Raw genomic sequence first — 23223 nt, 5'->3', positions numbered from 1 at the left:
TAGCACGTTCGAAAGATTAAAGCAAAACCTATTTTTTCCGACTGTCAAGCCATTTCATGGATCATTTAGTGGAGTTTTGTGCCTTGGCAATTTTGGCCCAATTCACTTTGCTACAGCACCTCGACAGAGAGAGAGAGGTTTTCTGGAAGGAAAAGATGAATGGGATGGGTATGGGATCTCTCCTTCCGATTCCCAAATGAACGCCCACATTTCCTGCAGTCACTGAGGCGTGCGTCGGTCGTGTTTCTCTAATGATGCCATCCCAGAGATCGGGAAAACATTTATTGGACGATTGGGTGCAGAAAATGTAAATAAATAAATTATTCTTAACTGCAATGGAAGAAACTCCCTCAAGTTCAGCCGTACTCGAAGATAAGTCCTCTCCAAAGATATCGATGTGAGTATCGAAAACAGCAGATGATGTTGAAAATTTCAAGAGCAATTTGACACCACAATGATCCCCTAACAAGACTCTAGGGTGAGTAGCTTCCTTTGGTAACACATTAAGTATTTAGAGATCCCTCAAGTGGCACTTTGGCGCTAAAGAAACACCATCTTTTTTTTTTTCAGAAGAAGCCGATTGAATCACTCTTCAACAGCTCAAAGTCATTAAGCATTAAACACTTTTAACACATTAGTTCGACAAGAGTATATTCATTTATAACCACGCATCTTTAAGTCACATTTCCTGTCCCATATATTTTGTATACAACGTATCCCCTAATCTCTTGGCCAAATAAACATTCTCCTTAATCTACTGCATCCTTAATTCATTTATTTTTAAACAATGTTATCTAAATAATCCTAATTTTCAGGACAATCACTAAATCCACTTTTTTTTTTAAATATACTACTATTGCAAATGGATATGACAATTTTTTTTATTGTAGGAAGTTTAGCTGTGATTTCTTCATTAGGAATCACACAAGGGGCATTTTATTAAGGCAGGATTGGCAATTCTTTTTTTTTTTGTTGACTTTTTTCATATTTTTTAAATAATTTAATTTACAAATATCTTGGATATTTTCTGTAGAACAGAACAGGGCAAGATTGAATGGGTGTTACATACAACAGCGAATTTTTGAGCCAGGTAAACACTGAATTTTTCAAGTGTTGAAATGTAAATTAATTCAGTTCTTATATCTTAGATAGGGGAGAGTGGGACAGGTTTAGGTAGCTTTTACTGAGGATCATTCGGAAACATTTTTCAAAGTCTTTTGGATTTCAAGTTAATTTTCATAATTTTTATGCCCCACTATTTTCTATTTAGATTCTACACTCAGAAAAAATATAATTGTATTACATTATTTTATATTTTCGATTTTTTTCATGGGACATGAATGTAAAAACATTAGAAAATCATTATAAAATCGTCAAAAATCATAAAAAAAATATGAGATTCTTTATATGATTACTGATTTTTCTTCAATTCAATTCCACTTAAAAAGAAAGGAGAATGGAACTAAAATTTCCAATGTTGTACAAAATGAAAGTCAGAGATGAAGCAAATACAAGGCTTAGCAATATGGTTTAACCTCTCTATAATTTCCTATCAGACAAGATTTTTGAAAAAAACAACTCTAGAGTAGTTAATAAGGGCACAAATGATTCATAGGATTATGAAAAAAAATAATACAATTCCTTGTTATTTAGGATATTGAGACATACTAGAACTAAGTTAAAGTTCCATATTAGTCATAGGAAAATTAAAAAATAGTTTAGTTTGTAGAGCTAAAATTTTTAAAAATCATATAATTCACCTCTTTTTATGGATCGACAAAAGAAGAAGTTTAAAAATTTAAAGATTTATTGCATTAAACGTGTTTTTGAGCCTTTATAAATCAAATATCATTATTCTGATATTAAAAGAAGTGGAACAAAAAATAAAAAATTGTAAATAAATTTCATCCAATCAATCAACAAAATTGTCTTATTAACTTTAATGAAAATATTGTGATGGAAATGCTAGATTCAACAATCCTTAAGTGGAAAACCGAATTTAATAACGTAAGGTAAAGTACCCTTTATTCGACCGGTTCCTCTATTCGACCGGTAGATTTATTTATTCAATTTAATTATATTTGCTATAATATTTTGTGTATGATCTAACATTAATAGGTCAATTATTCTTTAAATAATACGAATCAGTGACAAATTCATAGAAATTGATGAAATTCACCATCAAATATTCAAAAATTGACCCACCGGTCGAATAGAGGAACCCGGTCGAGTAAGGGTACTTTACCTTATTCTATTTAAGGCCGTGTCCTGAATTACGAAATGAAAAGAGGTCCATATTGTTTTTTATTGCTTAAAAAGATAAATGAACTATTTCTGAATATATACCATAAAAATTTAAGAAACTAATTCGGAATATTTGCGAACACACAGACACGAAAGTAATAGAGTGCTGAGCAGATTTACAAGCGTTTGGGCGAACATCCAAAAATTAAGAAGTCGTTCAAAGAAATGCTGTACTAAACTACTCATTAGCCCACCGTTCTGTAATATTTTTCGGAAAAAAATATTTAAGCATTTTAAATGTGTATAAACTTATATCAAAAATTTCAAAGAGATTGGTTGTTTCTTTGTTTTCCAAAAAAAAAACACATAAAAGTTCATATCTGGTTTTCTAATTCAGAACATGGCCTTCGAATTCCAGAATTTTAATTTATATAGAATAAATTTAGATATAGAAGACAAACTTATTTCCTGTTTTAGATTTAGAGGTATTTTTTATTATGAAAAACTTTATTCATATGAATCATTAATAATTTTTAAAACTGTTTTTTCTGCGTGTACGATATCTCACAAATCCTAGAGAGATTTTAGATTCCAAAATTCAAATGATTCTAGGAAATTAATTGTATGATTTACAATATAAAAATTAAATGAAATCAGTATACTTAATTCAGAACTTTAAAGACAGTAAAATTTTTCAATACACGGGAAATCATATTATTTAATTTTTCAAAAATAATTACTAAGAGTACAAACGACAGGAATTACGATTTAAATTAATTTGTGAAATAAAATTTGGAATTCCGGACAAATCAATTTGGATATCCGGACTTTGATAACCTAGCAGTAATTTAGTAACGTGGAAATTATATTCCAGATGAAACCTTATTATAAAAAATTATAAATTATGTAATTCCATAATAGTAGGGGAAATTGGGGCAAAATTAATTATAACTGATACTGAATTATTTCACGCGATCGCAGAAGACTTGATAGATTTATAATGAGCATATCTGTAAAGTAAATTTAAGGAGAGGAGGGGCTATCCTGAGCTGTGTGGCTAGATTGTGTTAGCACTACCTTCTCTTCAACGATTAAACACCCTTTGGTATTTGAATTGACATCATAGGTGCCTCTCGGAGCGGCGCCGATTTCTCCTAAGAGCATTTCTTTGAATAGATTGTTATAGATTGTTATGTGGAATAGATTGTTAGGAGGAACGCTGAAGATTCTGGAGAAACCTCTGGCGGCCAAGGCGCTCATCCAGGCGATTGTCGTAAGAGTTTCGTCCTTACAGATTCCCTAACGAATCCAACAACAATTGTTATACGATTTTTTTCGCGTATTTTTAAATGAAACTTGGTTAAGTTATAATGTAATTTAGATAGGCAAAATATTTGTAGATCTAAATTAAATTATGGCAAAGCTAAACTTCCTTTAAAAATATGCGAAAAATCATATAACAATGTAGCCTCGCAGCTCAAAGTAGCCCCAACTCTCACTATTGCTCTATAACCTTTCTTAAAATTACTTACTTTTATCCCAATAGAAAGCGTGCTTTTCGAACCATTTTCTAAAAATCGATTTAGTTGTCAAAAAAATTTATCATACTTAAAATAATTTATGACATTTTATTCTAATAAAAACAAAATCAAATTAATACAATTTGTAGAGAACCTTCCCGAAAAATATTATTTTGACTTGTTTAATTTTAATTAAGTGAAATTTGAATAGGGCCCAAAATTTGAACATATTTTATTTTCCACAATTCATTCTTGAATCCTTTAAAGCTTTGTATGTTTAACCCTTTAAGGACGAATGGGACACCGGTGTCCCAAAAATAAAAACTAATTTTTCGGACTATTTGGAGGACAAAATAACTTTTCATAGTCAAAAAGAATTGTTTTTGTTTTTGGGGCACCGGCACCGGTGTCCCATTCGTCCATAAAGGGTTAAGAAGATTCTTGAAGGCTGTCTGTGTCAAAAATTTTAATATTCAGTTTGTTTTATTTTATAGAAAATACTGAATTAAAAAATTTTAGATGTAACACATTTTGCCCCAGTCTCCCTTACTTTGAAGATTATTTAATTGTTTTTCTTATCAAGCTTCAAAAAAGTTGTGTAAACTCTAGATTGATTGGAGTGAATGGATTTAAATTTCAGGCTATGACTTTTAGTTTAATTACATTGAAATAATATCCTATTCCATTTAAAAGAATGAGGGAAAACCGTGAATATTTAAACTAGAATAAACCTACTCCACCTTTACGGACTTTTTCCAATTGAACTTTCTTCAACAACTTTTAATAATTTAAAAAGAGACTTTGAGGCATATGTACTTGCCCATACTTGCCATGCTCTCCCCTTTACAAGAATTTATTTTTGAATTTTTCAAAAAATACCCCTTTGAAATCACAGCTAAAATCACTGAACGACAGTGTCGAATTTATTAGGCAAATTGGTTGATGATGGATGATTTGGCGATGATTGTACTGCATTTATACTCTGAACAATTAAATTTAAACATTCAAGACTCGATCCATTTGCACTTCCATTGGTTATGTAGCCTGGAAATATAAGAATGTACGAATAAGATTTACTAATATTGAGTACATCTTAGATCTTTCTAAAATTCTGTACAATTTATTTTAGGATATCACACTCCATTTGCTGATTTGGCATAGAAAGATAACTTACCGGCAATCGGCGTAAATCTGTCTGTTTCTTTGGCTAACTGATGCAGTCTTTCTTTCAAATATGAGCCAGGACAACAGTTCTGAAAATAGATTGGAAAAAAGACATGTTCTTGTTTAAAATAACAAAGTATTGCTTGTAAAATTGTTCAATTGTACGCTCTTCTCACGGCATTAGACACCAAAAACTATTTTAATGATCTTTCCAAATTCATGCCAAAATAACACGATGGCATGACGGTTGAATTAGTGAAAGAAGAAGGAAGATTTGAAAGTATCTCAAATATCTGCGTTATGTTAATTCCAATCGCGCGAGTTCATGACATTTGAACATGTCTCCAATGAACCCTGATGAGCAAAAAGGAGTGGCATTCCCTGTGACAAATTTATTGCTGAATTCGTAGAGTGGCAAAATGTTAAAATAGCATGTATTCACCGAACTCCTTAACTTAATTAAGTGCTAATTCTCAGTACAAGTTGCAAAATTGATCGCTATGACTTCTGTATGGACTGGTTTGTTGCTAATGCTAGATACAAGAATTTTTTGCAGACACCGTGGAGATGGAGAGAAAATGTTCTCAGGGCGTTATACATCATTAACTGCAGAAAGTTGTGCCTCTGGGAAAACATGCACAAGGAACGAAAAAAGGGCAAATTAAATTTATAGGAATTCATTCAAGAAAAAGCGCATCATTGCACATGTGGTAAATGTGTCCTGAAAAGAATTCTCTGGGATCTATGCAAAGAATTGGATTAAATATGGAATTAAAAGACTTGATTTATATATATCTCAATATTTCAGTTACACAGTATTTAGGTTTTCTGTGACCGTGTAAAAGGAGTCGCTAATATTTAGGGTTTTCCACAATTTTTTTTTACTTTAAATTTCAGAAATGACTGAAAATCAGAAATACCGGAAAATTTCGTTTTAACATAATGAAATTAACGATTATAAATAGAATAAACATAAGACTTAGGTAATTGGTTTAGGTGCACGGTAAAATATGGTAATTTGGAACAGTTTCCAGTTTGGAACATTTAAGATTTTTCCACTGTTTCCGATGGGCGAAGAGTAAAAGAAGATTACGAAATAAAAGAAAAGACAAATAGGAAGATAAGGAACAATTTTTTTGTATTTTTTTCTTTTATACATCTAAAAATTTCATGAAATTTCAAAATTCTAAATTGGAAATGATACCAAATTACTCCACTTTACCTTATGAAGATTTTAGCTTATCCCTGACAGAACGTTTGCTTGCAATTTTATTAAAATAAAGGTCCTTTTAATGAACTTGCTCACTTTTGTGTAATTTGTGGGTTTAAACTTTAAACGTTTAAACCGCTTAAACGTTCGAACTTCCAACGAGTTTTAAGTAAGTTATTCTCTCTGATATTCCTTCAAATCGGTACAGAAAAACCTCAATCGGAGAGAACTCTCAAACCGGAAAGGTTATTTACTGAACGAGAGGAATAAGGATCTACCAATGTTATATTTGCATAAATCGTAAAGGGCAAACAGTCTTGCTACTTGATCATTTAATCAAGGATCTACGAGGTTCTATTCACTCGCCATACCGTTTTTCCGAAAGAAAACCTGATAGCAGGAGAACCTGAAAACAGCACCTGGTCATTTTTAGAATTAGGTGTGTTCTGAAAATCGATCCAATCAATATAAGGCCGAATCATAAAAGCATAATAAGTAAATTATTAAAAGCATATAAAATATATTAGTAGATTTTATATGCTTATAAAATAATCATCACACGTTGCAATATGAAAACAGTTTTTGTATTTTATTGTCACTCATTTTCGAATTCAAGTTTAAATATGCATTCCGAGTGATCACAACGAAGATAATGGCTCCGTTCAGTAATAACCTTTCGAAGAGACAAAGCCACTCCAAAGCCAAGCCAAACCCATTCGAAAATCTACCGGAAGCCTAAAGTGCAAGTTCACGTACTCGCCGCTTTAGCGCTGATTGTTCTGCCATTTCGAATTTCGATATTCTTGACACTTCAATCGCCAACAATGTCAACAACAGTGTGCAAAGTTTGCTGCAAAAAGTGAATTTTTGTGTAGTTTTGTGGAAATTCAGGATAGCAGAACGTCTTAATTGCACTTTCACTCAAAGAGATATCCTTTTTAGGAACTTTCTCATTTTTGTGTAACTCGTCGGTTTAAACGTTCGAACTTCTAACGGGTTTTTAGGTAAGTTCTCTCTGATATACCTTCGAATCGGTAAAGGAAAAACCTCAACCGGAGAGAGCTCTCAAATCGGGAAGGTTATTACTGAACGAGAGGAATGATTCTACGATCAGTTTCGAAAGCAAAAGAGAAAATATTTTTAATTCACGTTTCGTCCGAGCGGTGGCTAAGGTATCTCCTGTTCGAATTTCAATGATTCCCGAATGTTGAAGTTCAAAATATTTCGCAGTCTTCATTGTGATATAAGAAAAAAAATTAAGTAACACAGAAAGTCTTTCTGTCCTACTGAGTAACTATACATTGACACGTTCTTATTGTGGTATTTCAATAATTTTCATAGCTTTGTGCGAAAACTTGAAAGAAAATTTCGAAGTTCAGTTTGAATTTTTCGAACATAAACGACATTTTGTGCAAGTAGAGAGCAATTTACGTTTTAGCTGAGATAATTTTGGAAAATCAAAATCCGAATGTGACCACACCGATTATTTTCATTTTTTTTTACAATTTTTCAGTACTTTCTAAGTTGAATCTGATGAAATGGCTTCTTTTTCTTTCAAAAATAATTTTAAAAAAAATAAAAATTAACATTTTGCCAAACCTTTCTCACTGCGTTAGCTCACTTCATTTTTTAATGACGTTGTCATCTGTTTTTAATTTTTAGTTCTACAGATTACAGTAAAAAAGTTTTGCTAAATTCAAAAAATATCATGAATCACAATTTATTTTGATATCATAAAAAACTTCTAATTACAAAAAATTAGAATTTCGATTTCTACAGATTTTTTTCTTTGATATAATGCATAAAAAGTTGTAATTGAAGTAATTTACAGATTGGAAATATCTTAAGATCGTGCTCTTTTTAAACAGTTTAAGAAATATTTCTTGGTATATTTCTTAACTATAGGGTAAAGGCTCATAATTTGGTCCAGTCTGCTTATAAGAATCGATGTTCCAAGTTTGAAGGGCGATATTTTTAATACTAATTGACCTTTTTTGTTACTCTCTTTTCAGAAGGGTTGTTGAGAAACTTGGCAAGCTACTTATCATCTTATTTTTACTAAAATTAGTTTTAATACGTTTTAAAATGAATTGATATGTAGAGGTGAATTTGATTCTTATTTTGGACAATTTTCTTAATAATTCTCGTAAGCAATTGCTCACACTGAATTTTCAACAAAGCAATTTTAACTCAAATTATATTCAAAATTTAACGTATTTAGTCTTAAAATCTTCCAAAAAGAACAAATATTTAGATAGAATTCATTATTCATCAAATATTGGAATAAAATCCCATCATTTTAATCAATTTATTTTTAGTGTCCAATTTTACCATCAAAGTGTCCAAAATAAGAAACTGGACAAAATTATGAGCCTTTCCCCTATATTTATGGCATTACACTAAAAATGTTTGCAGCCGGTGTGTCTGGAACTGTTTAAAAAGAAGTATCATGATCTTCTGGAATCTCTTTTGAAATAAAATGTGTGTTCTTTCATAAGTTGTATAATCCTTTCCTGGATTAAGAAAATTCTCCTCCTCCTATCAAAAGTGTGTTGATTTATGGATATTAACTTCTTGGTGCAGCGTATGGATAAAAAATGACGAGTTGTTCAATGGGAGGGTTGTTGTATGTTTGCGTTTCTCATGCTCCCATAACCATAAAGTGATTTGTCCTTTTGATTGAATTCTGGCCAGTCGCCAAGAATGAAAATCTTAAATGTTCCTTTGCTATTTACTGGCTGGTAAAATGGGGAAGCAGTGATACTCCATAATGGTTAGTTTTCTAATTTAATTAAAAGGAAAACTCTTGGTGACTCTCTTGCTCTCTTTTGAGGGGTTTACTATCAAAAGAGATCTTCTATATTGCATATAAAATCTCATTTAGCAAATGCATGTTACGTACACTAATTATAAATTTGTTGTTTAGTTACACTGTCTTTTCCAACAAACTCACAAATTCTGAGCCGGCAACAAAAGGGGAAAGAAGAGGATTTGTAGAGTGAACATTATCGTTTCGATGAAAACTAAGAAGCAACACATTTTCAATCTAATTTGGCATACCTTTGATCAATGCACGCTTTCACGGATGCCGCAAACTAACTAATTAACTGAGTAAATTTTCAAAGAAATTTGCAGATTAATTATTATTAAATTTTTGACTCTACATATTTCTAGCATCAAATAAATTTTCAAAAAGAGTGACTTAAGACGATACACTTTACGATGGAGTAGTTTGTCTATTATTTCGAAAAGTGTGTAAAAGAAGTTGAGAGTGAGACCACTGAAGAGTAGTTAAGAGCACTAAATTTACGATATCTTTCCAGAAGACAATAAATTTGTTCTAATTCTGTGCGCTAAAGGAAACCCCGCGTGCTCGGGGAAAATTGGTAACAGTGACATTCTTCTAATTTGTTTTTCATGTATCATCCGCACATTTCACATTTCTTCTTTTTTATCTTCTCCCCCCGTTCAACCGTCTTGGAAAGTACGTACCCTAGAGGATGGTATATAATTATTTTTATCCACCATTCCCGCTACCTTTTCCCCTTCATTTTCATCACTTGCAAGCCAAAGGAAAATCAGTGGTTTTTCTGCTCGTGACAATTTTGAATTTTAGAAGCAGAAGAGAAAAAAGGTGATTCACGCGCATCTCAAAACTTAAATGTCATCCTAAATCTTGACTTAAGTGGCCCATATCAGAGATATTTTTGTAGAAAGACCCATCGGAAAATGTTGTATATAGGAAATTCATGGGAGACTTCGAGGGGAAAGTGCCTTGTGAATGGGTTGTCACGATGGAGAAAGACAAAGGTCTTCCTTCGTATTGCAATTAATGCCTCCAGCTAAATTTTATGGAGCGTTTCGCATTACCCAGACAAGAATTTTCCTCATGATGTCTAAATCATAAGCTTATTGCAATTGCTTGACATTAAATTTTCTTCTTGTGTGGCTCCAGAGGAGCAAATTGCTTGTACAATTTTTCTCATGTCATTTCCAAGAGGGATTTCAGATCATCTGAATTGAATGGAGCACATGTGCATGGAACTACCGCAGAGTAAAAGTTCATTAGGATTTTCGTTGAGTTTTCGTGAGAAATTCATGGATCTGATTTATCAAACATTTTTTTTTAAATCAAAGCATTAAAGAAACTCTGTTTCATGAAAATAAATTTATGAAAAAAAATCAAACTTGATCAGTGCTAAATTTTAAAAATTGGCCTCGATCCGAAACGCCTTTTCGATCAGGAAAATTTCACAAAATCAAAATTCATATTCCCTTCATTCTTAAACGTTTTGCATATACGTTAGTCCTACTCAAAATTGAATTGAACTTAAATTGAACTTATTAAAGTAGAAAAATAATGCAAAAGAATGGTTTAGACATGCAAAACGTTCAACACCATTTGATCATATTTGGATTTTTTGGAAAGATCTTGAAATTTTCCACCAGCCTACAACGGTCTCAATCATTAAACGAATCGGTAAAGTACCCGAAAATAATTTATTTTTTATTAGACCAAAAGCTTAAATCATAATTTGTCGTAACTTCCATTTTAGGGGAAGTTACGACAAATTTCCATACGAAATTTTCTCTAAACAGCATTTGTCGTAACTTCTTTTGCTCGTTTGCGTGGCTTGTAATTTGCAGCAAAAATGTAATATTTCTTATTAAAACGTTAACAAACTCTTCCAAATATCGAAAAGCAGTGCGAATAATGTAACATTAAATCATTTAATTCAATATTTGCGAGAAAAAAAAGTAAGGAAAAATCCCTGCCCATCTGTCTTAAATTTAAAACAAAACAGCGACACGAAATTTATTCAATAAAATTTATGAAATAAAAGCTTATACGGACAGGTATAAGAGTTTAATTGATTAATTTAATCAAATAAAGGCGCTTATTATCACTAGAATAAATCAAATTGATAATATAATGCATTTTTGAAAATTGTTGTAACTTCCAAGATCTCCATACATTGGAAGTTACGGCTTTATAAACGATGGAAGTTGCGATAAAATCTTATTGTGTTTCATCGAACATATATCTCAATATTTCAGCTTTTAAATCATTTTATAAAGATTTTCTCGAGTTAACTTACAGTTTATTAGTGCCACTTTTAATATTTAGACCCAAAAGTATCACATTCGGGGCTCATTTTTAAGAAAAATAAAACGGAACTGAAAATTTCATCTCATGAAAAGTTGTCAAAAGGAAGTTACGACAAATGCTGATTTAACTGACGATAGGTTTTAATCGGAAAAGATCCGGTAAAGTGCCCGTTAATGATTTATCTTTCTGGAACATTTGTTTTTAATTTCTTTGTAAGGTCGTTTGTCGTTTGTTATTAATGTAAATACATTTAAAATGCGCACTTCCTAACTATTTTTCAATCTTGGAGTGAACTTATGATTTATAGCATTTATGAAATAATTTAATCAGTAGCAAAGCGGTATGAACCCAAAAACCTGAAAAGATAATTAACAAAGAAGTCTCTACTTCGTGAGTTCGAGCATTCCGCAAAGCTGAGATGCTTTCCCATATCTGTTTAAACTGCTAATCAATTTTTGCATGTTTTGCTTTAAATTATATTTTTGATTAAAACTTTTATCTAATAAAAATGAAAATAACTTTTATCTGTGAAAATTGTATCAATACTTTTTTTTACTGAACGAAGCTCGATCAAAAATCTGATTTTACTTTAAAATTTAGTACAGTAACGTTTTAATTCGTTAATTGCAGTTGATTATTTAAATTTATTTGGTTAATTTCGATGTAGGGCGATGTACCTAGTTATAGGCAAGCAAGTTTTTTGAAAATGTAAAATTTTGGTATAATTGTAATATGGGTTCCGGTCAAAAACCTGAAAGCCAAAATCTCTAATGGGTCAAAATCCCGGATAGCCAAAATAGTCCAACCCTAGTCGTTGGGGTACCAATCGGGTGTGTCCCAGTCCCAGGTGGCTGATATTAGGGAATGGCTGTAGTTGGTTCTAAAACTGGTTATAGTTTTTTTTGGAAATAGTTACAAGTACATATCGGCATCTTTGCGTCTACGAGAAGTCTTTAGTGAATACTAAACCTTGAACCACCTCAAAACCTGTGTCTCCTGTGATAAGGAGGCTTGTAACCTCAGGCTTTTTACCCTGTTTCACAGTATTATTCTTGCAAAAAAAACACAACATAAAGCCTTGGACGGATTGCACCGGAAACGACCTATGCAAGGCAGTGGACAATATGTTCCCTAGTAAATTTCCCTAACGTCGGTTTTCAACACAATGACAATATATTGTTTCAACCGCTGGTCCTGGATTCGGAGGGCACCAGAGTGAGGAAGAGGCTCTGGAGTCATATCAGGTTTAATAATAATGTTCTATATGAGTTTTCAAACATTCAAACAGCCTATGTCCAAGAGAAACAATCAGACTTTAATTATCTTGAATATTACATACAATTGATACATGAATCCTAAAAAAAATCAGCTAACTGAAACTGTCCCATACACTCCCTATTTAATTTTCACACTTTATTGTGTAAGCAAAATATTAAGTGACAATGTTACTCATTAATGCTTGCATTTTTAGAACGAGTCTGTAATAATTATTTTATTTAAGGTAAAATGCCCTCACTCGACCGGTTTCCTCGACTCGACCGGTGGAATAATTTTTGAATGTTTGATGGTCAATTTCTATGAAATTGGCTCTGAATCATATTATTTATGTAATAATTGTTCTATTAATGTTAGATCATACGCTAAGTATTACAGCAAATATAAATAAATTGAATAAACAACTCTGCCGGTCGAGACGAGGACCCAGTCGAGCGAGGGCACTTTACCTTAACTACATTTTTTTAAGCTGTATTTATTACTGATTAAAACTGATCTTACCGATAGGAAAATGTTTTCATACAATCAGTCGTACAAGAATTATAGTTATATAAAAGATCTTTATTAATTGTTTATATATCAAGATTTGTAAATAGCAAATGTATTTTTTTATTCCGATTTTCTCTACGTCCACTTTTCCGAAGTATAAAGAAAATTAAAATTTTATTAATGTAACTTTTTAACTCTCTCAACAGAAGTGGCTATAAATATTTCTAGATTATTGATATTTCCTGACTGGAATGTGCGGATCACACAAGATTCCTAAGAAATTTTCCTTTTAATTTCGTGTAGAGAATTTTTTCACGCTCAGGAAAATTCACTCAAGCATTTTAATGGTATAGAGAATGTTGACAATTTTCATCCTCACTGGCGAATGATCGTAAAATTTTGTCATGTTTATGCTCAAGCGTGTTATACTAAAGTCAAAGAAATAAAATGTTCATTGCAAAATTTGTTCATAGGGGACATAAGGAGGGGATTAAGGCGATTTAGAGGAGTGGCATAAAAATGTTCTAAGATTGAAATCCTTTTTTATTATTTGACTATATTTCATGATATTTTTGTGGTCTCGAAGACAGGGTAAGAGATGCAGTGAAGAAGTTCGAAAGAAGGGCAATTATTTATGCCATTGATGTCCCCCGGAAAATCACGTGTGTCATTTTTGGGAGTCACATTTCACTCGATATTTAAATTCAGTTTATAAAGTCCCATACAAAAGTCATTTGGATGGAAATTTGGGAAGATGTGGAAGGAAACGACAAGTCAAAACAGATCGTGATTTATATGGGTTGTCATTACAAATTTTCCTACGATATGGCTCGTGAGGAAATCCGTTGGCTCAAACATGATTTTGGAATTTGGTATACATGAGCTATATGATCCGTTTTATTGGACGATCTCACAGACAACTATTTCTTCCTCTAAATCGGAACAGATTTGGAAATTAATTGCCATTTGTAGTGACACTTTTTCTCATATTTGCTGACAAGAGAGTGTAAAAGAAAGTTGGGATATTTTTATCTTATCCTGGGTTATTTTGAAAATTTTCATATAAACTGATACACCTAATTAATTCGACTTGTTTTCTTATTTTAATTTCTCTCTTCAATGTCCCATTCTTTAGCAAAGTTTCACAGATGTTTCGCAGATGGAAAGTCAATTTTTTTCCTCAACAATAAAGTATAAAATTCACGAGAAATAACATAAGTCTAATTGCATAGTAATCTCAAAGTGCACATCATGTCTTTTTTGTCCCTCTTCAAATACCAAAAAATATGTAAAAAGAACTCTAAACTGCAGCATGTGTGAGTTCCTTGTGGAGAAAATCCACAGGAGTTGTGACATGTATCCAAGCAAAAAACAGCGATTTTGTGTACAAGAAAAGGCACTTAAAATAAAGCAAATGCATCTTAAGTGCCTGTCGAATTTAATTAAATAATTAATAATTTTATGAGTCGCGGTACATTTTCATAAATGTTCCGACAAGAAACAAAAAAGAAAAATATAAGCAACAGTCAAGGCACTTTGGTGCATCATAAAATTTAATTAATTACAAATGGGTGGAAGTATATGGTCCTTTGATGGAGTTAATAACTTTTTTTTCGCATATACTCGCTTGATTGCTCAGCAATAAATACATTTTCACTCCTTCGTGATTTGAATGGATAAATTTTTCATCAAACACATTAAACTTTGGATGTTGATAGACATTTTCTCATTTTTCAGTCCTCTTATTAATAAGTCTTTCAGTAAGATGAAAGGATTTTTTTATTTGAGAATAATGAAGATGTCGTTCAATCATCTTTATTTCCCTCGCAGAAAAGAAATTGTAAAAAAAATGTCAAAGAAAAATTAACACCATAATATATAATCGAATTAACTTTATATTAGGATGTTAGAAGTATGAACTTGACTATATTTAATATTTCTTTCCTAATTGAATATTTTCTCCTTTCTAAACTCCAAAAAATAGGGGCAATTATATTCTCAATAAAGATCAAAGTAAAAATTCCTCAATAATCTATAAGCAAGAAATAGTCACGATTGGGAAACGGTTGGATTATATTTAAAAATAACTTTTTAATACTTTTGTATCTAATGGCGGCTTCAGACTGGAGGTTTAGCCCAGTTCCTGAAGGTCTCAAAAATCCTAATAACTAGGAATTTTATTGATTTTTCAAAATCTAATGAATCATTTGCCCTTAATATTCAATCCTAAACAACAGTTTCCTAGAAAATCATGCTTAATGAGGAATTAGAGGAGTTAAGCCAGATAGCTAAGCCTTAGGTGTGAAGCCCGTATAAGACAGGCTATTAGTTTTGGTGGATAGAGGGAAGTGGGGCACCTTTGAATGTGAGGCAGCGTTGAAATTGGGATTTTCCATATCCCAATTCCAGGGCTACCGCTGAAATTTGCTTTAAAGCAAATACTAAGAGCATTGAATGTGACTGTGACTCTCTTAAAGGTTATTATGGTACTTCTTGGTGGTAGCCCTTTAACCAAAGACCTCTAAACAATTCCAGAGTAGGCGAGACCAGGGTAGAATTAGCCAGGGGTAGAAATAGACAATCGATTTTTCTCGTTTCCCTTAAAATGTACATTAAGCAAAGTATTTTTTAATGAAAGTGGGAATACATCTCTATATTCCCTGAAATATTTATGAATCTGATCCTGTCATCCTACAATTTAGAAACATTTTTATAAAATGGGTATAAAATTTTAATTTTAATGTTACAGTTTTGGACCCAGCATTTGATTTTTTGAGTTTGTAGTCAAGATGTCATAGTTTTACTTTGTTTCTGGTTTAATAAAGTTAATTGTAAGATATTCTTTACTTCGATAATAATTATTTCCTTTTTTATATAAGATGAGAAACATTGAAACAGCCCTCGGGGCAGTTGTAGGCACTCTTTCGTGGCAGGCTAAACCCACATTCAGAAAAATAATAGAATTAAACCTAATTGGAATGAAACCTAATTGGAATTTTTTAGAGTTAAAATTACTCTTTCAAATCCCAAAATGAATATGTTTTGCAATTTTATGTTTTTTTTTTATAATTTTCTTTATTGATATTTTCTTGACCTCAAGTTCCCTATATTTCGAGTGAAATATCACATATGATGCACGAACATGTCTTCGTGAAACACTGTTAAGGCATATTTCTAAGTGATGTTCGATATGAACTTTGTTACACGAAAATCTTCTTAACTGAAGTAGGGTAAAGTGTATAATTTGGAATTGGTGTTACAAGTTGGACAATTCGCCGGTACAAGTTGGACATGGCTTTTTTCTTGATAAATACAGTACAAAATTTGTTTTGAAGCACAAGGAATCAAATTATAAAACTAAAGCATTAAAAATATAAAAATAAAAATGAAGTACTAAATTTATCAAGACAAAAAGCCCTGTCCAAATTGTACCATTGTCCAACTTGTACCACTGTCCAACTTGTCCCACTTTACCCTATATTCTTCGAAAACACTTAAGCATATACTTCAGTCGAAATGAAATTTAACATCGAAAAAGAGTAACAATTCGTAGAGTTATTTCAACTCTGTCATAGAGTTGTTTTAACTTTTTAGGTTTTTTTTTTGTGTACCAATGATTTTTCACTAATACATTGATTAAGCCTTAATAATAAAGCCTTTTCATTTAGGTTTAAGTGACATATTTAGCATCAGTAGGCTTCAGTGTATCAAGCGAAATAATATTTGGTATCTCCAATTTAAAATTTCTTTAGGAAAGCTGGTGGCTATTAGTATCCCAAAATTGCTATCCCAGGCCGGGGTACTTGTAGCCAGTGTCATACTTTTTTCATTATTCTCTCTAGAAAAGGTCAAGGATTTTAGAGCTCTGAACTGAACTATACGGGTTTATACAGCCAATATCCTAATGCTACTAATGAAAAAGTTTCATTTGCTGGCTAATTTTACCCCGGTCTCCCCTACATGATTTGTCGGATCCTGTGCTTTTTAAAGGGGTATGAAGTCTTTGCGGTTAACGACAAGGTTTTGGGAGTGAGCTTAAAAATATCTCTGGCCGCTATCCTGTCGGATGCCCTATCGGGAAGTCATTATGGGCCTCTGGGTAGTGCCCGTTTAACTGAAGGACCTTAATGCCTTATCCTTTACCGGTGTGAGACTACTGCAATTCTGGGAAGCATAGAGGTGTTGTAGTGAGACTACTGCTATTCTGGGTAACGAATTTGGAACCTTCGTGGGCTGGCAAAAATAGGGGAGTATTGAAGAGTTTGTCTTGGGATTACCGTCTTGGAACTTGCTCCAATAGGATTGTGACTTAAGCCCACTACTCCACTCGATACCCTTATCACTTCAGTACGATTTTAAGAATCGATTCATAGGCGTTTTGCAATCAAAATTGTCAATATTTTCGCATTAAATTTTTGCAACCGATAGTAGAAGGTGAAAAGATAAGATTTTACACAGTAAGAATCTTAATAACGTTTTAGTAGGGGAATGTGGGGCATTATCTAGCAGGTGTGGTTTTTTAAACTCATTTTTAAAATATTATGAACTAAATTCAACTAAGTAAGTCTAGCTAGTTTCTCTTGAATATGACTATTTGAAAATAGTTACGTATAGAATATTACCCATAAACTCCCTTCATTCCAAATAAAACCATTGTGTTTAACAACTCCTAATGAAAATAGGGGACATTGGGGCAGACCTAATCAGGGGTAGAATTGAACAGTGAGGTGTTATGGCTTTTTTTAGAAAGAATATTGAACAAATTACCATTAATTCAGAGTATATAACTTCGTCCCTATTTATTGGAGTAATTCAGTCTTATTCAAACAAGTTTTTCACAAATTAGGCAACTAAAAATTTCATTTCCTGCCCAATCTGCCCCGTCTCCCCTGGATATTTTTTCGCTGATACAATTCTAATTTTTTTTTTATTTTTGTATTATCTGTTTCACAATCTTATTATTTGATTCTTTGTGCTCCATGCCATAAAATCAGTCCTACTATTATCATTTTTGCTAAAGTGCATGTAATCATCGTTAAGTTTGTAGCAGATTATGTTAAATCCTATTAAACAAAATTAGACCAAGGAATACGAGGTAAGAAACAGAAGGAGTTGATTTGCCATCTCGCGGAAATAAAGTTGTTGTGTTCAATTGTGGAAAAGGAATAAGAAGGTGGAGAATTAGCTGGTCTGGGACTCTTCTCATGGCATTCACAATATGTCAAGCTGTCATGAAGTGTCGACTGAACATACAACCGGTGTTCTCTGCACCATTGAGATGTGCTGAAGACACCCGCAGTGATTCAAAGAACAAGAAGAAAAGGCAACTGAAAATTGATGAAAGCAACGCGGATGAAGGAGGAAAAGTGTCTTTTGAAACTAATATTAGAATTGATACTTTGGGAATCATACACTTCGCGTTTCCCCATCCGCCTGGTCAAAACAGCAATAAATAAGCTGAGGGATGGTTGTTAATGTGGGTGGGCGGTGGTGTATCAAATCATCAAATTGATTTCACTCTGAAATATTTCCTCTTGCGATCTGCGCACAATTCACGGATGACAGAGCATTAATTTTTGCTACGATGCCATTTCTTAAATAATTCTCATCACCTCAAGTAATATGGGAGCATAGTTGAGTGGCGGAGTGTCGGAGTATATTAGCAAAATGATAATAAATGATGGGGCTATTAATTGTTGTGTCAAGAGGATCAGCACAGACACTCCCGAAATTATCTATAGATTGTGACAGGATCTCAGTGTGGTCGAGGTAACATTTCTTGAATGTCAATTGCTTTGATAAATACCACGAAAAATTAATTGGACAAATATTTCAAAGGCAGTTTAGGGTAACATTCTACATTTTAATAATATGATCTACAGAATTTCTGAAAATGTTATCATATCGAAAATCGTCGACATTATAACTGTCGTTCAAAATAAAAATAGAAAAAAGATCTAAATTTTGAAATCTCATAAAATTTCTTTGTTTTTTCTTTTTGAAAATAATACATTCGTCTGTATGAGATATCTAAATACAAACATTTTAAAACGCCACAAAATCCTCCAATTTTTATGGTTCATCTGCCTTACATATTTTTTTTATATTTTATACATTTTAAAATGCTAATCTTTTTAATAGAGGAGTTTTCTCGACGAGTGTCTTGCTGATCAGAAGGTATATCCAACTTGTAGCAATATTATCAGCTACTACTGGGTTTGCTCAGACACTAAGGACATTGGTTTAGTTTATTCACTAATGTTATCATAATACGATCGTAAATATTAATTTGTATAATAACGAGTGTTTTACTTTGTTAATAAGAGATATTAAATTACGGTTTTGATCTTTTATGATTATGCGTATATATAATTCATTACCCAATAGCGATATTTATTTAAGAAAAAATTATGAATTCAAAAGACAATCACTGATTCATTAATTCTTCACCAAATTAATCAGAAGTTTGAAATTTACAGATCTTCCTTTCAATGCGGAAGTTGTCCCAGCTAAGGAATACGTTGCCAAGAGCCTTAAATTTCCAAATTTAAAATCAATGACCGAAAAAATGTTTTCGCAAAAGGAATAATAAAAACCGGTGACAGCCAAAGCCTTTAAAGTTAAAATTCCAACAGGGCGAAAAATCCGAAAATCCAAATCCTGAATGGCAAAATATTGAAGAGGAAGAAATTAAATTTTAAAACTGAAAAACATATTACATGAATTTTAAGAAATTTATAAAGTTTGATAGCGACATTGCATACCGTTTAAATTAGGAGGTGGCGGGGGTGGCACAAGCTCTGAAAAATGTGACCGGTTTAGTGTAATTTTCTTTCCTGTTTTCGTACACATTTCACGAGATATCTCCAAAACTACGTAGGTTGCCAATTTGGAGGTTTTTGGTTACCTTTTGGCTTTTGTTTTGCATTTGTAATTTTGTTAATTCATTTTACAATGACAGAAAACAGCTAATAAATTCAAAGGTTTTTCGGCACGCTAGAAACATATGAAAAACATAGGAAATGTTATGCCCCTGATTTAAATATGTGTTAATTCCTAAAAGTTTTTAAACTGGTCAATTTGACCTTCCTTGGTAGGTTTAGTTTTAAGAATTCGTAAATATTATTTTTACGATTTTAGCCCTTTCGGTATAATAAAAAATATTTAAAACACTCTTGTTTTTAAATAAATTTTAAAAAACCTTGTATTAAAATTCAATAAATATTACCATACATGTATTAATAAAATACAGATAATTAAACTTTTGAAAGTGTTTTAGACAAATTTGGATATCTTGCACAAGGTTTATTCTAAAAGAAAATTATCTTTTGAGGAAAGAAACTCGGTACCAGTGAATTTGTTCCTGACGTTCCTGGTAGATACTTTTTCGTACCTTGTAGCTTTTATCCTAAAGTTTCCTTGCCAAAATTTTCACATTGAATTATTTCCCTCCAAAATAAACAGTTTAAATAGGAGAGGATGGGGTGCATTTCTCCATGCAATATTTTCGAAAGTAAAGATTTTTAGAACGAAAAATATTTAGGAATTATCCTGTGTATTTTTAGATAGTCAATACTCAAGAGAAACTAAGGAATCATTGTTAGTATGAATGTGATAAATATTCGTTTATCAAATGATTCCTGAAAATAAATCAGCTGCTGAAACTCTCCCCCGCCCATCCCTAAGTAAATTAGTATACATATCAGTAAAAAATCCACTTTGGTCAGTATACTAACCAGTTACCTAAAAAGTTACTAAATACTAAAAAGTTACGATATACCCTTTTAAATTATATCGCCAATGTCAAGATTGTTCATAACTTTCCGAAAATATCTCAGAATTTTTAAGCATTTATAATTTATGATTTCCATTTTATTTAACTGACAAAATTTTATTTTCACTGACCGTATTTGCAAAAATACTGCCCAATCTACTGGAAGCTTTTTACTATGTCAGAAGAACTGGAAAGGAATCGACTGTTTTGAAAGCAATTAGTCGCCACAAAGAGTCCTGATTAGGAAATATTTGCATTACAAATCCCTCGGGTCGACCTGCCAGAGATCTATGCTTGCCATAACTTAAAAATTAAAAAAAAAAATGGCAAGATAGGATAATTCGGAATCATGTCTATTTTGGAATTTTTAGATTTTCTCACTGTTTCAGATGACCAAAGAGAAAAGGAAAACCACGTAGAAGTACAATGCTCTGCATTCGAGAGTACTTTTCGTTGTTTTTTCATTTTATTTAAAAAATTTCTTTAAAAAAAAGCATTTAAAAAATGCTTCTAGTGTGTAGAAAACTTTATTCAAAAATAATCTAAATCATATTTTTCAGAAGACATAAAAAAAGCAGATTATCAAGGATAGGTATATTGTTTCTAAGCGTGGTGGGAACGAATTTACGGGTGTTAAGACGCCCGTAGCCGTAAACATAATGCGCATAACGTTGAGAATTATTCCAAAAAAGTTTGTGGTCAGGGCTAATATTCACTAAATTTATTTAAAATTATTTTTATTTTTTTTATAAATCTTATTTTTTTAATTTGACGGATAGTTCTTGGATGAAAAAATATCATTTTTTTTTCTTTTCAAATATTTGAGCTTTGTTTAACTAAAAAAGAATAAGAGTAATAAGCTTTAATGGTGTTTCACTAAAGGTAGACTTGAAGCTTTGTAGTTTTTTTGATATTCCAATTAAAAATTTACTTTGAAAGATGTAGATGGAAAACATCGCACTGTATGAATAATATCTGTAATATGATGAAAGCAACAACTATTCGTAATTGATTAGCTTCTAAACTAAAGATTCAATAAAATTGAATAAATATTACCAAAATTGAAAACACGATTTCATTTTGATTCCCAATCTCAAGCTTCCAATTAATTCTGCAATGCACGTTGCAAAGTCAAAGACTAATTAAGAAAAATTCAGTCTTTAATTGGCGTTGTCTTTCTTATAGGGAGAGACACTTGACAAATCACATTTATTGGAGCAGAAAGTTGATGAAAATGTTACAGAGCCATGCAGACATTTATTGGCACTCACCATGTAATCCTGAGATCGAGTGGTTTGATTGGACACTTCGTCGATATTGTCGGGACTTTGTCTAATGGGTGGTGTTTCTTGTAGTAGATCCTCCAAGGATTCAATATACTCGATAGCTAAAAGGACGAATAATTAGAGAAAGTCTTGAGGAAATGTAGATTGATCCATGAGGATTACCATTTCTCAGTATTTCGACTTTTGGGAGTCTTTGGTTGGGATTTGTACTTGTTCGTCGCTTCAGCAACTCAAATGCCTCATTTACCTTTTAAAAGGGTGGAAATGAAATAACATTCTTTAAGAAAAATCTTTCAAGGAAAAGTCCATGGGAAGGTATTACTTTTCTCAGACGTCGGCGTTCCCGCAGGGTAGCTGCTTTTCTCCTGTCCACAGTGACACTCTTCTTTTTGCAGGCCTTGCATGCCCATGCCAGACAAGGTCGGGACTGTCCAGCTGAGCAGCCTACAGGGGCTAGAACGTGCTGTTCCTCTGAACTCAAACTGTTGTCATCAGGATCTGAATTGAATGTCCGAACCTGGATATTCCCTTCGTTCTGGCTCTGCATCGATGATCCATAGTGTGGATAGAAGTCTCCAACAGACGGTGAAGCCTTATGACTGACCTCATAGTTACTCTTGTAAGGATCTGGGGAGATCTTACAGCACAATTTCTCACTAAACTTTGTCATTGTTTCCAACTAGTTCACTTTCTTTAAATCCTATCACACACTCAAAATCCACTCAATAAATCCATTCTTTGTTGTCTAGAACATCCGTAAAATTAGTTCAAATTGTGCACAAATTGCGGCTTTTGAGTTCAACAGAATCAGTTCCTGATGCACGTTACAATTCCCGAGACTTGAGACACACTAACTGATGCCTCGATGATCAGTCTTCAGAAGCACATGTGACACTATTTTTTGTAGTAATTCTGTCTCTTATTGGGATTTCTCGTGCTGCAGATGTTTCATTTGCCTGTGTAGAGTGGGAAAATCTTTTCCCAGCTCCACCCATTTTACATTAAAGTCGTGGAAATCCCGAAGGAGGAGACAGACGATTTGCTTATTTCAATTTTATCATTATCTCTGTTTATTGATTTCGAAAAGCAATAACGTCTACGAAGAACTAATTCTTTATTGCTTTTTTCATAATATGGTTTTCTTTACACTT

At 32.4% G+C, this 23223-nt stretch overlaps 1 protein-coding gene across 1 annotated transcript; it reads right to left on the bottom strand.

Annotated features, from left to right (window-relative positions):
• Positions 1 to 634: 634 nt before the first annotated feature.
• On the bottom strand, positions 635 to 22986 carry LOC129809910 (myogenic-determination protein). The gene is made up of 5 exons (XM_055860056.1): positions 22395 to 22986; positions 22235 to 22319; positions 22058 to 22173; positions 4939 to 5017; positions 635 to 4808 (listed from the first exon to the last, which is right to left on the bottom strand). The coding sequence occupies exons 1-5, from the start codon at positions 22740 to 22742 to the stop codon at positions 4666 to 4668; spliced, it is 771 nt and encodes a 256-aa protein (XP_055716031.1). The 5' UTR covers positions 22743 to 22986; the 3' UTR covers positions 635 to 4665.
• Between the last annotated feature and the right edge of the window lie 237 nt (positions 22987 to 23223).

This window comes from Phlebotomus papatasi, chromosome 1 (assembly GCF_024763615.1).
Source record: "Phlebotomus papatasi isolate M1 chromosome 1, Ppap_2.1, whole genome shotgun sequence".
Lineage (NCBI taxonomy): Eukaryota > Metazoa > Arthropoda > Insecta > Diptera > Psychodidae > Phlebotomus > Phlebotomus papatasi.
This window is presented reverse-complemented; position numbering and strand designations above follow the sequence as displayed.